The sequence below is a fragment of the Pteropus medius genome, unplaced genomic scaffold (genome assembly GCF_902729225.1).
Source record: "Pteropus medius unplaced genomic scaffold, Ma_sr-lr_union100, whole genome shotgun sequence".
Classification (NCBI taxonomy): domain Eukaryota; kingdom Metazoa; phylum Chordata; class Mammalia; order Chiroptera; family Pteropodidae; genus Pteropus; species Pteropus medius.
Genome location: NW_024349800.1, coordinates 45,712,373 through 45,735,661, shown reverse-complemented (window position 1 = coordinate 45,735,661; position 23,289 = coordinate 45,712,373). Strand labels below are relative to the sequence as shown.

Sequence of the window (23,289 nt, the reverse complement as noted above, 5' to 3'; positions counted from 1 at the left end):
GCTGAATGTCATTGATAGTAATGAGGAAAAAAGGTAATTTTTTTTCCAGAGGATAGTGAAATATTTGGAGGAGGATGGCATCAGGATTTAGCCCACTAATCCAAAATTTAATTTTGAGAAAAGATAATTACATTATCTCCATATGATATTACACAATTTCCTCTGCTGTATGATACTTTTGTGGAAAATTGGTAAATGAACAAAAAACAAGGCATCACCAGAGTTCTTTTTTTAAGGAATCCAATTTGATGCAGTTGCTATAGAAAAGTCACATTTCTTCTCTTTACACCAATTATATCTGCATTAATGGCTACATTTCTGTGACTATTATTCATAGTGATGACACTTATTAAGAAAAGAAAAAAATACCTTCCTTATGTGCTATTTAAAAAGGTACTTAGGAACCATAATGGTGTGTTTTAGAGAAAATTTATTCTAAGAGAGAAAACTGAGTTTCCAGACAGGAAAGGGTTAACTAAGATATCTGGAAAATATGACTCTAAGTGACTCATTCCCCAAGTGGTCTCAATTCCTTCCTGCAGTGTATTTTAGCATATCATTTGCTTTGCCTTGCAACTAAGAATTTTTTATGTTGCTGTTCTAGGCTAATCAACGACATTTTTCATTTTATCTAGTCATAAATTGGTCCATTTTGGCTATGTCTAGATAAGTCTGCAGATAGTCTTAAGCTGCAACATTTCATAAACAATTTTATTTAAAAAAATGTTTTGTTCTGGGATTTGACCCAAATGTTGACCAAGCAGTCAGTTATAACTGAAATACTGTTCTGTGTCCAGAGAGAATATTATATTTGAAATGTTGCCCTTGAAGGATCATCAAAAAGTTGGCAGGATTGTTTTTGTCAGTCTGTGAAACATAGCAAGGATTTTATGAACAACTGTGATCTTTATTTTTTTGTCCAGGAATGTTACATCAGTACAATGTAGTGGCATAGAGCCCATCAGAACGTCAGCATAACTTTGCTGGACTGATCACATCTGAGAAAGGGAATCTTGAAAAGTGTGTTCCTCAGCACAACCTAAGGCCTCTTTTGGATGTCACACTCACGAAACCATGCTTAAGGGCACATAATCATTTATTATAGTACCTGATACTGAAAATGTTCCAGATAGTACATGAGAGATAATATTGCATTTTAGCTATTTGAAGATAAGCTCATGAAGAAGTCACTGTATAAGAGCAAACAGGTTAAAATGTTCTGACTGAGCGTTCCATTTTGACATCTACAGGCATCTCTGTGATTCTGAGGTTAGATTGTTTCTACATCAAAAGAGTTCGAGATTAGTCTCTTGGTGACTGATGTATGCACTATATATTTTTTATAATTTGGTCCTTTAGAATGAATATTAAATATGTTAAATATGATTATCTAATTATAGTTATCCATAGGGATTTCATTTTAGTATAACATTAACATAATCTCATGAGAAGAAATTTTGGTTTTACCATATGTTTTAAATGTACTGGTTGACATTTTGATCCAGAAGGTCATGAATATTCATTCCTGTGGAGTACCTACTGATTTGTTAAAATAATAAATGTACTTTTGTTGGGTCAACATGCTCCTCTTTTCATTTAAACCTTGAGTCATCCAAAGCTCAAAACTTTGTGTTCAGAGATGATTCATTGTTTTCCATCATTCTGCATATCTGGCCAGTTCTTTAATTTTATCAGTTTTTCCCTAAGAGTGCTCATATGCATCCTTCTTTTCCATTTTTTCAATTCTTATCCTAGTCCACGTCTGAAGTTTTAGTTTGGAAAGGCCCGTTAGAGATTATCTTGTCCGGCTAACTAACTCATTTACCAAGAATTGAGACTCAGAGACATGGCCCAAGAGCCAGAAGTATGATCTGCGCTAACTATTCTTTCCATTACAGTTCTCCAAACTGGTCACTAGGGCAGAATTCTAGTATCTAATAATGATAATGCAGTTAACATTTCTATAGTGCTTACTCCTAAGTCTTTAAATATATTAACTAATTTAACTTCATAATTAATCTTATATGAGATGGAACCAAAGAGTTGACATAGAATGATATAGCAGTGAGTACAGTATACTTTTTAAAAAATAGCTTTTTTGAAGTATAATTAGCCTGCATCAAGACTCAATGTGTACAATTGATGACATTTTATGTATACATACATATGTGAAATTATCAAAATCAAGACAATTAACAAAACATAGTGTTTTAAGAGCTGGCATTCGGTTCCTATTCTGTCATTTACTCCCTGACCTCAGGCAACTTAACTAACTTCCAAACCAAGCTTCTCTTCTATGTAATAATGATTTTGAATTTTTTTCAGGTATAAAATGATATGATTCTTTTTAGGCCATCTTTCCACTCATCCTAATGCTGGAATCTCTTGGACGATTGTGTCCAAAAAAGTTATCTCCTCTTTCCTTAAGCACTTTCCAAGATGACTTAATTGATCCATAATTGCTACATAGTGCTTCCTTTTATTAATTAAAAATATCTGCTATTCTGCCACAACTGCCAGGTAGAGCTACTGTCCAACATAGTGGCCACTAGCCACACGTGACTATTTAAATAAAATAAAATAATTGAAATTAAAACTTAAGTTCCTCAGTTTCACTAGCCACGTTTCAAGTGCTCAGAAACCGCATGTAGCTAACGGCTACCATTTTGGACAGTGCAGCTATAGCATATTTACCTCATCACAGGAAGTTTTATTGGGCAGCACTGCTGTTGAGCAACAGAGAATGACATGATAGGTCTGTCCTTCATTCTGCATGGCCAGCCCTCCAGTTACTTACTTAAGGCTCTCATTATCACATCCTGTCTGAAGAGTTGCACCTCACTTGTGGGCGCTTTCTTGGCCTTTGTCCTTTCTCCCTGTATATCGGTACTGGATTGGTTTTACTAAATATCAATTTCATGATGCCATTTTTTTTGAATAGAAAAAATCTGTAATTTTTCCTAGATTTATCTCTGCCTTTCTATTTCTTACCAAATTTGATATTAAAAAAAAAATATATATATATATATTTTTTTGAGTGCTTGCTGTGTTCCAGTCACTGTGCTAGGTGTCAATGAATGCAGTGGGATTGGGACCACAATACAGGTAGAAAAAAGAGCATAAAGAAGAAGGAATGAATGAAAAGATGTGCTTAGTTTAAACTTGAGAGATCAGAGAAAGCTTCACAAGATGGCTGATACTTGAACTGACTTTGGAAGAATGAGTAAGAATTTATTAGGAGGAGAAGTTGGAAAGGGTTTATAATATGTACAAAAAGAGGCACAGAGACTTGAAACATCTTTGTGTGCTTGGGAATTGCAGTAGTTTGGAATGGCTGGAGCAGAATACGAGGGATTGTGTGTCAGGCTGAATGCGTAGATAGGAGCTAGATCACTAGGATATTGCATTTCCATTTTTTTTGGTGATAGCCATCAAAAGGTTGTTAAATATCCACTCACTCCAAGGATATTTATTGAACACCAACTGTGATAGGTGCTAGGCATACAGCGGCAAGACACATGTGGACCTTTATTTTGTGTGTGTGAACCTTACAATTTTGAGGTGAAGTTGTAGCCAAATTCTACCCATCTTTCAAGGCGTAGCCCTTCTGACTGTTTATTCAAGCATCCCATCCTTATGGATTTCCTCCCCTTGGTTCTTATGACCAACACCACACAGTTTCAAATCAGATTAACTGTGTATTGACTAATAATTATGTGTCTTCTCTTCCTACCTCTTCTCTACCCATCCCCTCTCCAATCCCATTTTTAGGGGAGAGCAGGGTTTAAACCTTGCTGTACGATCCAGCACAATTCTAAGCATATGTAATAATTCAGTGGATATTGATTAAAATTTATGGGATGGAAGAGAGGAAAATAGTTGCGAAGGGGAGAGAGGCAGGAGAAGGGTGGAAAAAGCAGTGCAGGCAGCGGTAGGAAATGAAGCTTGATAAGTATGGAGAGAGAAGAGGATTTTTTTTAGGGGAAATGAGTCGGAATTGGTTAGCACTTCCTATTTAGACATGATAGGCTGTGTGCCTTTCTGGTCTTTATGGCTTATAGTAGATACTCTCCACCCAAGCTATTGAGGATTTTATGAATTTCCATTTGGTTGGCATTTTACTTAGGACACTAGGTTGCATCTGGCTAAGAAAATGCAGTCTTCCTGTTAATCTTAAGCACTTATCTAAGAATTTTATAATCCAGTTATTTCTTCTACTTTTTCCCCATAGCATTATTTTTTTAAAGAAGAATTTATCCTTATCAGCTAGGGCTATTTGATAACTCTAAAAGATACTTCATGCAGGAATGTCAATATATGTTCTTAATTTTTCTTTAATTGTTAATAGTTAGGGATTAAAAAAATTGAACCACTTACAAACACTTCTAGAAAGTTGCAAGTATAGCACAAAAAATTTTCCCCAAAACCATTTAAAAATAAGTTGCTGATGTGATGCCTGAATACTTTAGTGTGTTTTTCCTATAAAGACATTTTCCTATACAACTGCAATACAGCCATCCAAGTTAGGAAATTAACACTGATACACTACTACCATTTCATTACTACCATTCAAGATTTGCCAGTTGTCTCATAAACGTCCAAAATGGTCCAGTCTAATGTCAGGTTTTACATTTAGTGTCATATCCCTTTGGTTTCTTTCAATCTGGAAACATCACAGAAGTCTTGCTGTGTTATTCCCATTACATTCTATCTGATGGCACACAATTTCAATTTGTCCCATTACCGGTGATAGTAACTCTGGTCACTTGATTGAGGTGGTATTTGTCAGTCTTCTTCACTCTAGAGTTATCAATTTTCTTTTTATGAAATTTGAAAAAATTAAAAGCAACTTTTTAAGATACAATTGACATATAGTAAACTGGATATACTTAGTATACAATTTGCAAAGTTTGGACTTATGTTTATACCCATGAAAGCATCACCACAGTCAAGGTAATGAACATATCTTTTGTCCCCCAAACCTTCCTTGTACCCCTTGGGAGTCCATTCCTCTCCTCTCTCCCTTCCTGATCTTTCCCATAGACTCTTCAGGCAACTACTGATCTATCACTATACATTAGTTTGCATTTGCTAGAATTTTATGAAAATAGATTCATGTGGTCTGTATTCTCCTTCCCCCCGCTTTGCCCCTGGCTTCTTTTACTCAACATAATCATTTTTTAAAATAAATTTATTTATTTTTTAAAATTAGTTTCAAGTATACAGTACATTAGTTAGACATCTATATAGTTCATAAAACGACCCCTGCAATTGCTCCCTCCCTCTCCTGGCCCTCCACCTAGCCAACATATTTATGCTAACTGCATTCACTATGCCGTGCTCCCCATCCCCGTGACCATCTAGTAACTGCTAATTTGTACTTCTTTAACCCCTAACCCCATTCTCCCAGTCCCCCAACCCCTCTCCCCTCACTTCGTCACCAAATTGTCCACCATATTTGTGAGTCTGTTTTTGATTAGTTTGTTCTTTTTGTCCTTAGGTTCCGCATATAAGTGAAATCATATGGTATTTATCTTTCTCTGTCTGACTTATTTCTCTCAGCATAATCACTCTAGGTCCATCTATGTCATTGCAAATGGTAGGATTTCATTTTTTTTAATGGCTGAGTAATATTCCATTGTATATATGAATCATAATTTCTTTATCTAATCTTCTGTTGATGGGCATTTAGGTTGCTACCATATCTTGGCCATTGTACAGTGTGCTGCCATGAATACTGGGGTGCATAGATCTTTATGAATTATTGTTTTGATTTTCTTTGGATAAATACCCAGAAGTGCAATTGCTGGGTCAAAAGGTATATTCATTTTTAATTTTTTGAGAAACTTCATACTGTTTTCTATATCGGCTATACCAATTTGCAATCCCACCAACAGTGTTTGAGGGTTCTCTGCATCCTTGTCAACACTTGTTTTTTGATTTATTGACGATAGCCATTCTGACAGGTGTGAGGTGATACCTCATTGTGGTTTCAATTTGCATTTCTCTGATGATTAGCGACCTTGAGCATCTTTTCGTATGTTTATTAGCCATCTGTATTTCCTATTTGGAGAAGTATCTATTCAGGTTTTCTACCCATTTTTAAAGTAGATTGTTTGTTTTTTTGTTGTTGAGTTGTATAAGTTCTTTATATATTTTGGATGTTAACCCCTTATCAGGTGTATCGTTAGCGAATATCTTCTCCCAGTCGATTGTCTTTTCGTTTTGTTGATGGTTTCCTTTGCTGTACAAAAACTTTTCAGTTTGATGTAGTCCCATTTGTTTATTTTTTCTTTTGTTTCCCTTGCCCAGGGAGACATATCCAAAAAAAAATTCCTGTTAGTAATATCAGAGAGTTTACTGCCTATGTTTTCTTGTGGAAGTTTTATGGTTTCGGGTCTTACATTTAAGTCTTTAATTCATTTTGAGTCTTTTCTTATATACAGTGTAAGAAGGTGTTCCAGCTTCTTTTTTTTTTTGCATGTATCCAGTTTTCCCAACACCATTTATTGAGGTGATTGTCTTTACCCCATTGTGTATTCTTATCTCCTTTGTCATATATTAAGTGAGCGTATAGGCGTGGATTTATTTCTGGCTCTCTATTCTGTTCCATTGATCAATGTATCCGTTTTTATGCCAGTACCATGCTGTTTTGATTACTGTAGCCTTGTAGTATCATTTGATATCAGATAGTGTGATACCTCCAACTTTGTTGTTCTTTCTCAAGATTGCTGTGGCTATTTGGGGTCTTTTATGGCTCCATATAAATTTGGTTCTATCTCTGTGAAAAATGCCGTTGGTATTTTAATAGAGATTGCATTGAATCTGTAGACTGCTTTGGGTAGTATGGCCATTTTAATGATGTTGATTCTTCCTATCCATGATCAACATAATCATTTTGATTCCTCCATATAGTGATATATAACAGTAGTTCATTCCTTTTAATTGCTGAGTAGTATTCCATTATATGGAAAGAGCACAGTTTCTTTATCCATTGATTTGTTGATGGAAATTTGCATTACTTCCAGTTTTTGGCTGTTACTCTTTATAATTAATTAGTTTTATTAGTACTTAGTGAGATACTTAGAGAAGTCTCCTATTCTTCACCTAGCTTTGAATTTATGTACTTATATATTGATTGCTATTAGTATGGACTCATGGATTTCTAATTTATTGAATGGATTATAACTTGTTACTGTCATTATTTTAATGCTCAAATTATTATTCCTGATTTGGCCAGTGGGAACCTGTTCAAACTGGCTGCTGTGCCCTTTCAGCATATCTTTGAGCACTTCTTTATTTTCTGATACAAGAAGATGTTTTAGCCTCATTTTGTATTTCCTTACTCCAGGCTGGAATCAGTAATTTCTCCAAGGAGCTCTGGTTTCTTTTAAAGTCTTTCAACAGACATAGCTAGAAAGTATATATATGTGTATTATATACGTTCACATGTATTTCTGTATCTATCTATATGTTAAAAACCATGAATTTACGTCATCTCCAATTCCAGTCCATTATCACAGGGTTTATCCTAGTCTTCTCTCTTCCAAATTTATAACTCCCTTCTCTGATAGTGAAAAACCAGGCTCCCATTATTCTCAACAGACGTAATCTCCCAGCTGTGGAGACTGTCTCTCTGACTCTAGCCTCAACTATGTAGGCTCCTCCTTTGGCTCTGGCCTCATGGAACACACAGCTTAGTCCTTTACGTGGCTCTGTTGAATGCTGGCCAAGTCCCTGGCCCTATCAAACACACCAGTTGAGACTCTAACCCCAAACATACTGGTCTAACCTCTGACTGATCCCCAGCCCAGGCAAACCTCTGTATGAGCCACAGTGGGCTTTGCAAACATGCTGGATGAGTCTCTGTCAAGCCACCAGTCCTGGTTTTGGCAAATGCATAGCTCATATCTCCAAACTCGGCAAACTGAGGCCCATTTTGAGACTTTATTCCTGGCAAACACGCTGGTTGAATCTCTAACCAAGACCAGGCCACAGCAAACATGCCTGAAGTCCCCAATTCTGACCAAGGAGCTCCAATTAATATTTCTATCCTTAATTGATACTTGCACCTTCTGAAGATCTTGTTCCTAACAATATTAACATAATTACTTACTTTATTCTACATATAAAATGTTTCTATGGGGAAAGAACAGTCTTTTCAACAAATGATGCTGGGGCTACATATATAAAAGTTAAATCAAAAAGGGTCAGACATCTAAATATAAGAGCTAAAACGATAAAACTCTTAGGAGAAAATGTAAGGGTAAATGTTTATGACCTGATTTGGTAATGGATTCTTAGATACAACACTAAAAGCATGAGCAACAAAAGAAAAAAATAAATGAATTAGACCATCGAATTTTAAAAACTTTTGTGTTTTAAAAGATACTATCAAGATAGTGAAAAGACAGCCCACAGATTGGGAGAAAATATTTGCAAGTCATATATCTGATAAGAGACTTGTATCTAGAATATATAAAGATCTCTGATAACCCAGTAATTAAAAAGGCAAATAACCTAATTGCAAAATGGGCAAAGGATCTGAATAGACATATCTCTAAAGAAGATATTCAAATGATCAATGAGCACGTGAAAAGATAATTCAATCTCATTAGTCATTAGGGAAACCAAAACCACAAGGAGATGTCACACCGACAAGGATGCCTATAATTAAAAAGTCAGATAACGACAAGCATTGTCGAGGATGTGACGTTGGAGCCCTCATACACTACAGGTGGGATGTAAAATGGTATAGCCACTTTCGAAGACAGTTTGGCAGCTCTTCAAATGGTTAAAAGCACAGAATTACCATGTGACCCAACAATTCAACTTCTAGGTATATACCCAAGAAAAATAAAAACATAGAACCACATGAAACCTGGTATGTGAATGTTTATAGCAGCATTATTCATGCTATCCAAAAGATGGAAACAATTTGAATGTTTATCAGCTGATATATGGATAAATAAAATGTTGTGTATCCAGTTAGTGGGTTTAACTGTAATATTATTTAGCCATAAAAAAAATGAAGTACTGATCCACACTCCAGCCCAGACGAATCTTGAGAACATCACACTAAGTTGCAGAAACCAGTCACAAAAACCATATCATTTAAATGGTTTTAGCTGGGGCAGATCTGATCAGTTTTGCTGATAGTTATGCTATATATTTCAGTTGTTTCTGAGTTTTAATAGTATTTGCTCAGAAACCATTGATTGAAGAAATTAAACAATTCTGTATTCCAGCTTTTCTGTTAGTTTATTTAGTGCTAGATCTCAATGAGGCATCACTGTGACTCTAGTTATATTCAATTTAGGAGTTATCAACGGCTCTTTTCTCTCATTTTGTGGGTTCAGATATACTTCACTCTATCTCTCATATATTGTCATTTCTGAATCTGTATCTTTATTCAGGGCAGAATGTATCTGAAGAGGTTTCTTCATTTTTCTTTATGCTTGTTTAATTAATATTTGTGAGATTCAGCTTCTCATGAGAATGTTGTCACTTGGGTGACTGCATTGCTTTGGGGAGGGAACACCGATTCTCTGCCTTTTCTTTTACTTTTCTAAGTTTTATATGTCTTCATCAGTAAGTAGTTCAATTAACATTGGAAAGTTTCTCTTCTGAAGCTGATCCTTCCAGCATCTTTTCATTTTCACCCCAAATTAAAAGCTTTAAAAATAGATTAAAGCCTCAGCTCTCCTTAAAATTTATTTATGAAGGGACTCAGCCTTCATTTTTCCCCCAAACTTTAAAGATGTGTCGTTTTTTGAAGTTTGAAACTGCACTGTTACGTTGTGGTCCTTGGCTTTTTCCTGTCTGCTTTTGGGCATTATTTTCTAATTTTTCTTCCCATTTAGAGGAGGTAAGACAAGGTAAATAAAACTCAGAAATATGATTTTGTATACTAAAAATTATTTAAAGTAATTTAGCAGTTGCTCTATTTTTAACAAGCATATTTGATGATAAACTCTGTTTCTCTTTACTTGGAAATATTACTTAACCCTCCTTGAATCGTCAGCTAAAGGATTCTAAGTTCATATTTATTTTCTCTCAGCACAATTAAGATACTAATCTGTTTTCTTTTGGTTTCCACTTTGGTGGTGAGAAATCAATTGTTGGTCTACTTGCTTTCCTTTGTGGGTAGTCTGCCTTTTTCCTTTTGCAGTTCCTAAGATTTCCTTGTATTTGGGGTTCTTTAGCTTGACCATGACTGGGCAAGGTATGAATTTCTTTCTGTGTATCTTGTTAGGAATTTAGTGAACTTTCTTTTTTTCTTTCTTTCTCTTGGCTTGCCCCCTTCTTTTTAGTGGGTTTTCTAACTCTGAGATTTAGTGTCTTCCACATTTCTGGGAAATTTTTAGCCATTACCTCTTAAAATATTGTCTCTTTTTTATTGTCTGTTCTCCTCTTTTAGATCTGCAGACATGTTAGAATTTCTCACCTGCATCTTCAACATTCTTTAATTCTTTTATTTTCTCTTTGTTTCCCTATATTGTATTCTGCATGATTTTATTTATCTTCTGATCTTCTGGTCTGTCCATTTAATTTTTAATTTTAATTAAAGTGTTTCTAAACTCCTTTTTTGCCTGGTTGATATCTATAGTTTGTCTTGTTTCTTTTTCATATGTTCTAGCCTTTTATTTCTTAAAGCCAGTTAAATATTTTACATACCGTATCTGATTTTTTCAGTCTCGGAAGGCTTTGAGGATACGTTTCTGCCCTTTGCTGTTTCTGCTTTCAGGTATTTCATGTTCTGTGTTGGTGTTTTGTTTTGTTTTGCTATGAATTCATGGTCCATGGAAACTTATCTGTGGGAATTCTTTGAATCCTGGTTGAAACTGCATTCCTTCAAAAGAGGATTTTTCTTTGTTTCTGCCACTTCTCTGGGGTTCTAAATTCCTGGCTTGAGATTTTTGAGTTTTTTTTTTTTTTAAACTACACAGATAGCTTGAATATGGTCTACAAATCTATCTATATGAAAGCTGGCTTATGGTTATGCATTCTTGGGGTAAATTCTTTTCCTTTTCTCCCATTGCCATTTTCCTTGCTGAGCTCTTCAATATGGCAGATTTACCTCCCTTTTTAACCTTTCAGTGAAGATTCAGTTCTTTGGGTCTCAGCTTTAAATGAAGACTACTGCTGGATTGCCTACTTTGAGTGGGTCCAGCATTCATCATTTGTCTTTGGTGTTCCTTGCACTCATCAAAATAGAATCCTGAGGTCCCTAGGATATGGTTGATAGCTTTAGCGCAGAATATGGCTTTATCGCATGCTTAATTCCTAAGGCTGCTGTTTTCAGTTAGCGTTTATTCTTTCAGTATTCCTTACTTTGTGATATTTAAGAAGAGAGGATTTTAAAAAGCTTTGGCCAAGCTTCACATTTCTTGATACAGGTTGTATCCTGAAACATTAAAGAGTACCATCATTGACAACTAAGTAAAATTATGTCACTTGTGAATTGTACTAAGATCATAGAAGGTAATTGTATTTCTAAGAATAATGATGGATAATCAGGAATAATGGGAAGACAAAAGGAAAAGAAAGTTAAAAAAAGAAAGCATTCACTAAGAGCAATGAGTAGCATCAGACTCAGCTTTTCCCGAGTTTGGCTTGCATGGAGGAAACCTACTGAAGTATTTTCACTGAGAAGTTCATGTTCACATGCCTCTGCCATTTGACGTAAGACATATACACCTTGACTTCCTCTCTTTGAGTCCAGAGAATCTCTTTAAAGGGCTGGCAATATATAGAAAAACACTTTTTCAGACTCGTTTTAATTTCAGTTCACTGTAAGACAAAGGGTGTCTGTTTCTTAGCTGTAGGTGTTTGCCATACTATTACGTGAAAAAAGCAGATTGGATTTTGTAACCTCACTTCGATACTTTTGACCTTAGTCTTTCCTCTGCCAACTCCCTCCCTCCCATTTTTCCAATGGGCTTGGATTCATTCAAATCCTGGCTTTGCCACTTAACAGCTGAGGTGACTAGTCAGTAATCTGTCTGAGTTGGATTTTCTAATGAATTAAATGGGGATAATGCCAACTTCAAAGGCATCATTGTGAGAATTAAATAAGACAACATATAAAGTACCTCGTGCTAGGCAGAGTAGGTAGTCAGTAAATTTTACTTCCTTTTCAGCTTGAATGATAGAAAACTAATTCTCAGTCTTTGGACATCAGAAGTTCATTTTCTATTTATTTGTTATGCATTTATTCTTGTGGCTTGTTTTGTGAAATACTGGTGAACCCATTATAGAAACATTTATGAGGAGTAGTTTGTCAGGGCTGTTGTAGACGGATGGATGAGATGACCTGTTAGATACCTCCTGTAACTTGTTATATAGACTCTTTATTACATATAATTAATTTTGGCAATCATTTTATTTCAGATACTGTGATACTAGGTTATTATCCTCCCATCTTCTCACCTCATTTATTAGAGAAATAAATTAGAATCTGATTGCTAAGCCAATATTCATTCATTCTTTATTTGATACTCATATTGCCTTAGATATGTATGTGTATTTATCTGTTGCTTCTTTCTTTTAAGGGAGAAATTCTACATTCTTTATGAGGGAAATTGTAAACTGATCTCCTGTTCATCAGAATTTCTGTATTGTTTAATTCTTTGTAGGTTCATTTGGTACTTGTATGAGCATATTGTATTGCCATATTTTTTGTTATTGCACAATTAAGGCAAGCACTCTAAAATAAGAAAGAGCAGGGTCATGAATCATATAGTGTAGTGTGGAATAAAGGAGGTAATGTATATATTATCCATAGCTGCAAAATTGGAACATGTAAGTGCTCAGGGAATACTGGCTGTGAACTATTATTATATGTGTGTTCCTCATCTTCTAGATTTAAAATTCTTTAAGAGCAGGGTCAGTGTAGTATATATTTCACATATTATGGAGTCAACATTTTACTCATTAATATAATTCTATTCTCATGATTTTTAATGTGTCATTTTTTATCTTGCAGTGATGAAGCTAGAGAATCTGTTTGTAGCTGACTCAGGTCGCTGTTTCTCTATTCAATTCCATCTGGAATGTGCATATACATATTTATATTATTATGATTATAAAAAAGCAAAAGATCAGTTCAGTATTGCCAAAGACATCAGCAAATTGCAAATTGATTTGGCAGGTAAGACTTTGTATCTTTTGTGGATAATTGATTTATTTTTATGATAAAACTAATATATACATTGGCAGTTTGGTTGTATCGTTTGGTTATATTTGATTTTCGATGTCTTGTTCCTTGCTTTACAGAAGTAGACTTTAAATATTTTATTTAAAAAATTCATAGTTTTACTACAGATTTGAAACTGTGTATTTTCTTTATTCCTGGGGATGTCTGTTTATTTTCTAATCTGTTAGACACCTGTACAGTAATGTACAGCAGCAAGGCAGTACACAAATGAACTTTGGACCATTCAGTTGTGGGTGTGGGACCCCTAAGACCCCCCCAAGTCCCAGGTTTAATTTAGCCTCTCTACAGTGCCCTTTCTTGTAAATACCCACCCATGGCTTCCATCCTACTTTTTTTGTATCCCTTAAGAACAGAAAGTTTTGACTGTTTTGTTTAGATGTTTCTTCAATGCCTTGGAACACTATCTGGAATATAGTAGATACTCAACATTTGTTCAGTGAACAAATAATTACAGAATTTCTCCTGAAACCTACTTATTTCTTCTGAATACCAAATAACTTTGATTTCTTTTTACATATTGCTCAGCCCCTAGCATCTCACATATAATTGGCATTCAACATTGAACACATTAATAAAAGTCACACCGTTTATACCTGTTGAACCTGGGCTCAGCATGCCAGACTGTGACTACCAGTCAGTGAATGTTGAAAAGATTGAACTTGGATGTCCTCCCTAGACTAGGTCTAGATTATTTCTAAGGCCCATTCTTTATGCTTCTTATTGAACTATATAATAAAGTCCTTCAGCTATATTATGAGTTAAACATGACTTTGTGGCTTAGTCTGGGATCTTAGCCATCATTTATTCTATTGTTTGTGTAGAGAAAATTGTTAAATATCCAGCTTACAACTTTTGGAACAGTGGCCATGTGTAAGTTGGAGTCTTGTCTGTATTTGAAAATATAGTTATAAATAATATAACTTCTGAGGTTAGTTTCAGAGGTTATGTTTTTGAATGTTGTGGTCCTAGGAGACTTTTTTTGGATGAAAAATACTAGTAGCTTAGTACTCTATATAGTCAGCTTTAACTGTTGGTGTATTTACTAGCTGGTTCTTCATAATTTTGTCCACGTTAAAGAGTGAGGAACTTAAAAATATAAATGTGGTGCTCACAAATATAAAATGAGAAACAAACCATTTTTTTCCATTCAACTTTAGCCTTACTATTAAAAAATAGCTGTGTTAGACCATCTCAGTAGCTCTTTTTGTGTGTAACATGTTTAAAAGGTTGATGAATAACTTAGAGCCAGACTCAGTGCAGGATGAAATTCAGACTTTTTTAATCGAGGGTCTTTGTCATCTGACTCTTGCCAGAGAATGGATGTTAGAACTTTTGCTTCTCTTAAAACTGTTCTTCAGCAAGTTATTTCAGATACAAAATGAAAAAATGTTTGATGTTACATGAAGCCAGATCGTGTGATAGAGAGACTGTGGGATTTAGAACCTGAAGACCCCGCTTGAAGCTCCAGCTCTGGTGCTGGGAAGCTCTGTGATCCGGAGCAAGTGACTATCCCTCAGAACCTTTGTTCTTTATCTGTCATATGAAGATGATAGTATTTCTTCTACCTATGACACTAAATGAGTTACTCACTTGAAGAAGTAGGTAGTTCGATGCAAAAGTAAGTATATGGAATCTAGTGGCAGAAATCCTGGGTTGGAGTTCTTGCCCCATAGCTTACTGGCTTTATAATTTTATAAATCCTTTAAAAAATCACCATGGCCTCAGGTTTCTCTTATGTGAAATGAAGAAAAACATCTTATAAACTCTAAAGCACTTTGAAAATATTGCTCTCAATGATCGTACAGTAGATCTGATTGACAAATCAATACATATTTTATGTTTTTAGGTGCTTTGGGAAAAAGGACACGGTTTCAGGAAAATTATGTGGCACAGCTTATTCTAGATGTAAAACGGAAAGGGGATGTTTTTTCAAATTGTGAATTCAGTCCAGCCCCAACTCCTCAGGAACATTTAATCAAGGTAAGTAGGATTGTGAACTATTTAAATTGGCATCCAAGTCTAAAAGTTCCAGTGGGTGAGTTTCGTAGAACCATGAATGGGCTAGAAAGGGGCTTCGTTTTATCTCTTCTCAAGCTTTCAAGGTGGCTGGGCGGAGGTGGGGGGAACGTAAAAAAAAACCCATGTTAAAACCTTTTTTTACCCTTAAATAGAGATAAAATGGTGGTGTTCTTCTAGTCTTCAGTAAATATGAGTTAATAATGCTGTTAGTTATGTGTTAACCTCCCACCCCTTGAAGAAATTCAAGAGGCAGACTGAGTAGAGATGAATTTTTCTAGTTGCTACCATATTTGTTATCTTACTTTTGCCTTTTGAGGATATTTTTTAACATTAAGAGACTTAAAATTTTTACCAGTGTTCTGCTCTGTCTTGTTACTCTGTCATTATTGGGCTGGTCCCTGCCTTAGTATGTATTTCCTGACCTGGTTAATGCTTTTTCTTCTTTTAACTTGAATTTATGGCTTTTGGGCAGTTTACCTACTTATAAGTCTTTTCATCTGCTTCCATGGAGGCCGTTAGCATTTATATTTTCTCATTCCAGAGACCCCAAACCAACATTTTTGGTTGTTCTTTGGTTGATGTTATATCTTTGAAGCCTGTGGCATGTTATTCTTCGTTCCAGAGCCTGCAAACAAATTTACCTTGAGTACATTGAACACTAAAATTCTATTCTGTACTGAAAATAATGCCAAAGGTAGGGGTTAGGGGTGGCAGCCGTGAGGAGCCGCAAGGAAGGCCTTCGATGTGATGTCGCATAACTCCTGGGCTTGCTCCAAGTACTCTATTTGCTTTGTGATAACTTCAGGGAGGAACAGCTATTGATTTAAGAGAAGAAGGAAGGAAGGAAGGAAGGGAAAGATGTAGAAACTCAGGGATAAGACTGCACGGGGTACAGCCTACACTTCCTGAAACTGGTAGAGCTGTAGCTGAACGAGCGTTTGTACTGCTGTGTTGACGCTTGTCAGGAAATTGGGCCGATAATGCGTCCACCCTCCATTTCCTGTTTGTATATGCTGGACCTACCTTCTTAAGCTTTTCGATGTAACCCAAATCCCTCCCTGAATCTTAGATTAACTGTTATAAGCCTGATTTTCATGCCATAACACAGCATCAGTGAAAAAAGATTTAATTCTGCAATTCAAGCATTTCATTCAAGTAATCCATTGTTGTTTATTATTTTTTATATTTATTATTTTTAATTTTTTTCCTGTTAAAAATTGTCTCCTGTGATGATAAGCATATGCTGGCATTTATGAGGAATATATAAGAATGATGTACAATTTACTACAGAATTTATTTATTCTTCTATATTTGAAATAAAAGACATTCAGATAATTTTACGGTTTTCATTAATTACTACCTAAGGGGAGAATTAGAAATTATGTGATGATATAAGTAGGTATGGATTGTATAGAAACATTTTATATTTATGGATGGAAGATAGAATTGCTTGTTTAATTAGATATATATCATATTTCCTTATGGAAAAAAACACTATTAGATTATAAAGTACACCATCTGTTTAATAACCAGGTAAGAAAGGATCACTATTGACCAATTATAATGATTACAAAATATATGTTACAATGTGAAAACATATATCTTCGAATTGAGGAAACAGTAATTTTCTTGCCAGTGAGAAACATAGTATTTCCCTTTGAACCTTCTTAGATTTTTAATCTGTTATCATAAGGAATTATATAGATGAAGGTTATTGGTTTTCAGGGTTTAATAAGCCAACAATTAGGAACAACCTCAATGTGCAAATCAAAAGCACAGCCTTTGTTCTTTATTGTTTAATTTTAAGGGGTTGAGGAGGGAGAATAAATTAAAATTATGTGTTCATAGAAAATACAAACACATATATGATCAGCATCACTGATAAGAAATATGCATTAAATGTTGAATTTGGTATGTTCCCCATATTGGAGATAAATTATGCGCTAATTTCTTCTTTATTTTTTTTCTCTTTTTAAAAGCATTTTATTTAATTAGTTTCAGGTATACAGTACATTGGTTAGACATTTATACAGTTTATGAAATAATTACCCTGATTCCTCTGTCTTACCTCTGGCTCTGCACATGCCATTATGTTACTGCTGATTGCATTTCCTATGCCGTGCTCCCCACTTTAATAAAGCACAGCACAGCAATTTATTTTGATGCTTAAAATGAATACAAAGGGAAATAAAGATGACAAAGTTCTGCATACTACAACAATATGTGATATATTTGATGGTATAAATGAATACACCAGGATGGTGTTTAACTAAAGGTAGAACTAAATACCCAGAATGCAATACTCATTGGTTTGCTGCTTCAACACAGAATACTTTCGTACAAGTCTAAAAGGTGTCAAAATTAGAAGCTGCAGAGTTAATTCTTGTAATGATTCTAGCTTAAAAGATTTCAGAAGACAAATCTGAAATACTAGTTTTTGTTTTTGTTAGCTATGATGTCAAGGATATTCAGCACAAGAAAAATTCTGTAATACGAGAGAGTCCAGGTATATGTTTTATGTGGTTGGCCTCTGTTGCAAGGTTATACAAGGTTATGTGCAAAAATACTGTCTCAAAAAACACTCTCCATACTAGTCTAGTCTCAGGCTTTTACTAGATAAACTAGAAATAGAATTTATTACACAGCAAGGGCAGCACTGAAAAAAAAAATCTATGATGGGTACACAATAACAATATCATAAGCATCACTTGAATACGTTTGAAAGACTAGCTGATTTCTTGATTTAGTAGAATGTTATGAAGTTCAAGTGGGACTAATGTAGAACAGTATTTTAAATTTGGGGCTTGTACAACAGTTATATAAGTTGATACTATATTAGACCCATATTGATTTCAAAAGAGCTGAATAGGAACATAGAGAATTTTGAATGAAGATCAGAACTGTTTTGGTCACCTGTTTGTATCTGGAAAATAAGTAATGCAGTAACAGGTCTCAGTCTTTTGTGGTGGAAGAGGAATCCTGGGCTGGGAGGAGGAGACTAGAGTTCCTGTACATCATCATTGTCTAGCCTGGATGAGAACCTGGGAAAGTTATTATATTCTTAGTTTCCTCATTTGTTTTTCTCACATCTCATTTTGTTAAAGGATCAGATTTGATTTGTAAGGGCACTTTACAAATGTGTTAGTAATCATTGGGTATTATGAATAAGCAGGGTGCTACAACCCTATCAGGATGTAAAAAGGTGAGAGTTTTGGAGTAGTCTAGAGCTGACCTGTCCAATATGGTAGCCATCAGCCACATGGGATTGTTAATCACTTGGAAGTTGGCTGGTCCAACGTGAGATGTGCTGAAGTATAAAAGACACACCAGGTTTCATTGACTGTGCAAAAAAGAATGTGCAGTATCTAATTAATAATTTTTTATTGATACATGTTACAAGGATAATATTTTTGATGTACTAGGTTAAATAATTTTATCCTTTTTTAAAAACGTTTTTTAAGTGTGGCTATTAGAAAATTTAAAATTATATATGTAGCTCTATTTTAAAATTATGAAGTTCTGTGTTGAAAGTAGATGGCCAGCAGGGTGTGCTGTGCATCTGCCAGTCCTGCCTTTCTCTCTCTCTCTCTCTCTCTCTCCCTCCCTCCCTCCCTCCTTCTCTCTCCTCTCTCTCCCTCTCTTTCCCTCTCTCTCTCTCTTCCTTTCCTTCTTTCCTTCTTTCTTTCTTTCTTTATTATTTTTTAAATTAAGTTTATTGGGGTAATATTGGTTAATACAATTATATAATTTTCAAGTGTACATTATAATTTGAAATCTATATATTCTATTGTGTGTTTACCACCCAGAGTCCAGTTTCCTTCAGCTACCATATATTTGATCCCCTTTACCCACTTCACCCTCCCCCCCTATATTTAACCCCCTGTAACCGGTCTACCTCCCTGCTCTTCCCCGACCCCTACCCTTTGGTAACTACTAGTCCATTGTCCATGTCCCTGAGCCTCTGTTTGTCCTGTTCTTTTTTGCTTTTAGGTTTATATCCCACATATAAGTGATATCATGTGATTTTCTGCTTTTTCAGTCTGGCTTATTTCGCTTAGCATGATTATCTCAAGGTCATCCATGTTGTCACAAATGGCAGTATTTCATCTCTTCTTGAGAACTGTTTATTTTTAGCTCATTTTTCTTATATAGTACCAATTAAAATAAATAAATTAGTGATTTGGAATGTATGGGTCTAATTGTTTTTATACACATATATATTTATTTATGTTAACATATTATATATATACAATTTTCCCCTAATTGGCAACAGCAGGGAATGAAATATCTATTGTCTTCACCATATGTGTGGAAAGAAATTTAGCATGTCTTTTTTCTTCTATTTTTTCTTCTATCTCCCCCAACAGTTTTCTTTTTTTCTTTTCTTTTCTTTTTCTTTACTTATTTTTTTGAATTAAGTTTATTGGGGTAACCTTGTTTAATACAATTATATAATTTTCAGGTGTACATAATAATTTGACATCTATATATTCTATTGTGTGTTTACCACCCAAAGTCCATTTTCCTTCAGCTACCATATATTTGATCCCCTTTACCCACTTCACCCTTCCTCTATCCCCCTATATTTGACCCCTTTACCCCATCTACCTCCCCCCTCCTCTTCCACCCCCTACCCTCTGGTAACCACTAGTCTATAGTCCATATCCATGAGTCTCTGTTTGTCCTATTCATTTGTTGCTTTTAGGTTTATATCCCACATATAAGTGATATCATGTGGTTTTCAACTTTTTCAGTCTGGCTTATTTCGCTTAGCATGATTATCTCGCGTTCCATCCATGTCTCAAATGGCAGTATTTCATCTCTTCTTAAGGCTGAGTAATATTCCATTTTATATATGTACCACAGCTTCTTTGTCCAATCATCTATCATAGGACACTTCGGTTGCTTCCATGTACAGCTTCTTTGTCCAATCATCTATCATAGGACACTTCGGTTGCTTCCATGTCCTGGCCACTGTGAATAATGCTGCTGTGAACATGGTGTGCAAATATTTTTTGGATATGGCTTTTCAAGTCTTTGGGGTAAATACCTAGTAGTGGAATTGCTGGATCATATGGTAGATCAAATCTTAGTTTTTTGAGGAACCTCCATACTGTTTTCCATAGTGGCTGTACCAGTTTGCAGTCCCACCAGCATTATATGAGGGTTCCTTTTTCTCTGCATCCTCTCCAACATTTGTTATTACTTGTCCTGTTGATTATAGCTATTCTAACAGGTGTGAGATGATATCATTTTGGTTTTGATTTGCATTGCCCTAATAGCTAGTGATGTTGAGCATCTTTTCATATATTTGTTGGCCATTTGTATGTCCTCTAGGGAGAAATGTCTGTTCAGGTCCTCTGCCCATTTTTTGTTTGGATCATTTGTTTTTTTGTTGTTATTAAGTCATATGAGTTCTTTGTATATTTTGGATATTAGGCCCTTATCGGAGGCATTGCTTGCAGATATATATTCCCATTCAGATGGTTGTCTCTTTACCTTGTTGACGATTTCTTTTGCTGAGCAGAAGCTTTTTAGTTTGATATAGTCCTATTTATTTAATTTTGCTTTTACTTTCCTTGCCTTTGAAGTCAAATTGATAGAATCCTCTTTAAGTCCAAGGTCCTTGAGTTTTGTTCCTATGTTTTCTTCTATGCATTTTATTGTTTCAGGTCTTATATTCAAATCCTTAATCCATTTTGAGTTTTGGTGTGTGGTGATAGACAACAGTCTAGTTTCATTCTTTTGCGAATGGCCTTCCAATTTTCCCAGCACCATTCTCCACTGTATGTTTTTGGCTTTTTTGTTGAAAATTATTTGCCGAAATGTAGGTTTACTTCTGGACTCTCGATTCTGTTCCGCTAACCAGTGTGTCTGTTTTGCTGCCAATACCATACCGTTTTGATTACTGTCGCTTTGTAGTATAATCTGAAGTTGGGCAGAGTGATGCCTCCAACCTCATTCTTTTTTCTCAGGATGACTTTGGCAGTTTGGGGTCTTTTGTGCTTCCATACAAATCTGATGATTTTTTGTTCTATTTCTTTAAAAAAATGCTGATGAGATTTTGATGGGGATTGCATTAAATCTGTATAATGCTTTAGGTAATAAAGTCATCTTAACTATGTTGATTCTTCCAATCCAAGAACATGGAATATCTTTCCATTTGTATCTTCTTCAATTTCTTTTAATAGGATCTTGTAGTTTTCAGTATATAGGTCCTTCACATGTTTCGTTAAATTTATTCCTAGATATTTTATTCTTTTTCTTGCAATTATAAAAGGAATTATTTTTTCCACTTCTTTTTCTGATGCTTTGTTATTAGAGTATAGGAACGCTATGAAGTTTTGAACGTTGATTTTGTATCCAGAGACTTTACTGTATTTGCTTATGGTTTCTAGTAGTGTTCTTGTGGAGTTATTAGGGTTTTCTATATAGTATATCATGTCATCTGCAAATATTGACAGTTTGACTTCTTCGTTTCCTATTTGGATGCCTTTTATATCTTTCTCTTGTCTGATTGCACTCACTAGGACCTCCAATGTTATATTGAATAACAGTGGCCTTGCCTAGTCCATGATCTTAGAGGGAGGTTTTTAGTTTTTTACCATTATATACTTTTTTTTTATCTGGTCTCTTTTGCTCAGCATAATGTTTTTGAGATTTATCCATGTGATTTCATGTGTCAGTACTTTCTTTTTATTACTTATTAGAATTCCATTAGAAGGATGTAGTGTATGTGTGATTATATTTATATAATCTATTTACCTATAATCTATAATCTATTTATAATCTATAATCTATATAATTATATATATATGTAATCTACATATATAAAATCTATTTACCTGAAAAAAGGCTTTTAGGTTGTTCCAGTTTGGGGCTGTTACAGATAAAACTTCTATGAACATTTATATACACGTCTTTGTGGGGACGTATGTTTTCATTTTTCATGGGTAATTACTTAGTGGGATGGATAGTTCACATGGTAAATGCATGTTTATTATAAGAAACTGGCAAACTGTTTTCTGTGGTGCTACCATTTTACATTTCTACAAGCAATATAAGAAATTTCCAGATCCTTGTCAACATTTAGTAGTGTCAGTCTTTTAAGTTTTATCCATTCTAATGTGTGTGTACTGATAGTTTCTTCTGATTTTAATTAGTATTTCCATGTTGCCTACTGTTGTCCAGGATCTTTTTGTGTGCTTATTGACTACTTGTTTATCTTCTTTTATGAAATGTCTATACAAATGAAGTGTCCAATTTTACGTTGGGTAATTTATCTTATTGAGCTGTAAGAATTTTCCATATTCTGAATATAAGCCCCTTTTCAGATACTTGTATCGTGAACGTATTCTCTGAGTATGTAGCTTGGCTATTCATTTTCTTAACAGTATTTTCAAAGAGGAAGTTTTTAATTTGATAAACTCTGATTTATTAAGTTTTTCTCTGATGGTTCAGGTTTTTTTTTATGTCCTAATTAAGGACTATCTGTCCATCCCAAAGTTGCAAAGCTTTTCTCCTACAATGTCGTCTAGAAATTTTACTATTACCCTCAACATTAAGATCTGTGATTGATTTTGATTTAATTTTTATATATGGTTTGAGATAGGGGTGAGAGTCTTTTTTATCTAGATGAATATCCATTTATTCCAAAATCATTTATGAAAAGACTTTCCTTTGTTGAATCACCTGTGCATCTTCGTTGAAAATCAATCGACCATATAATGGAGGTCCAAAGTTTTGGGTTGTTTTATTCCATTCATCTGTATGTCTGTCTTCATGCCAGTACCATCCTGTCTTGGCTTTGTAGTAATTCTTAAAATCAAATATTCTATCATATCCTCTCAAGTCCTCAGATTTTATTCTTTTTCAAGTTGTTTTGGCTATTCTAGATCCTTTTGAAAACAGAGTTGGGAGTTTATATTTTAGATTAGAATTTAGAGGCAGAGTAGAAAGATCTGGTTTTGAATCTCGATGTATCAGTAAAAGGGATTTTGCATAGTAGTTTCAATCGATAACAATTCTTCCTTATTATTGATATTGTCAGT

The 23,289-nt window shown here is 34.8% G+C and overlaps 1 protein-coding gene across 1 annotated transcript in view; it reads left to right on the top strand.

Moving 5' to 3' along the window:
- The window catches only part of TTC27 (tetratricopeptide repeat domain 27), a 137,285-nt gene that overhangs the window by 15,683 nt on the left and 98,313 nt on the right, over window positions 1-23,289 (top strand). Inside the window, exons 6-7 of the mRNA XM_039887439.1 lie at window positions 12,989-13,153; window positions 15,066-15,199. Of these exons, the coding sequence (XP_039743373.1) occupies window positions 12,989-13,153; window positions 15,066-15,199 (299 nt within the window). The remainder of the gene's footprint in view (window positions 1-12,988; window positions 13,154-15,065; window positions 15,200-23,289) is intronic.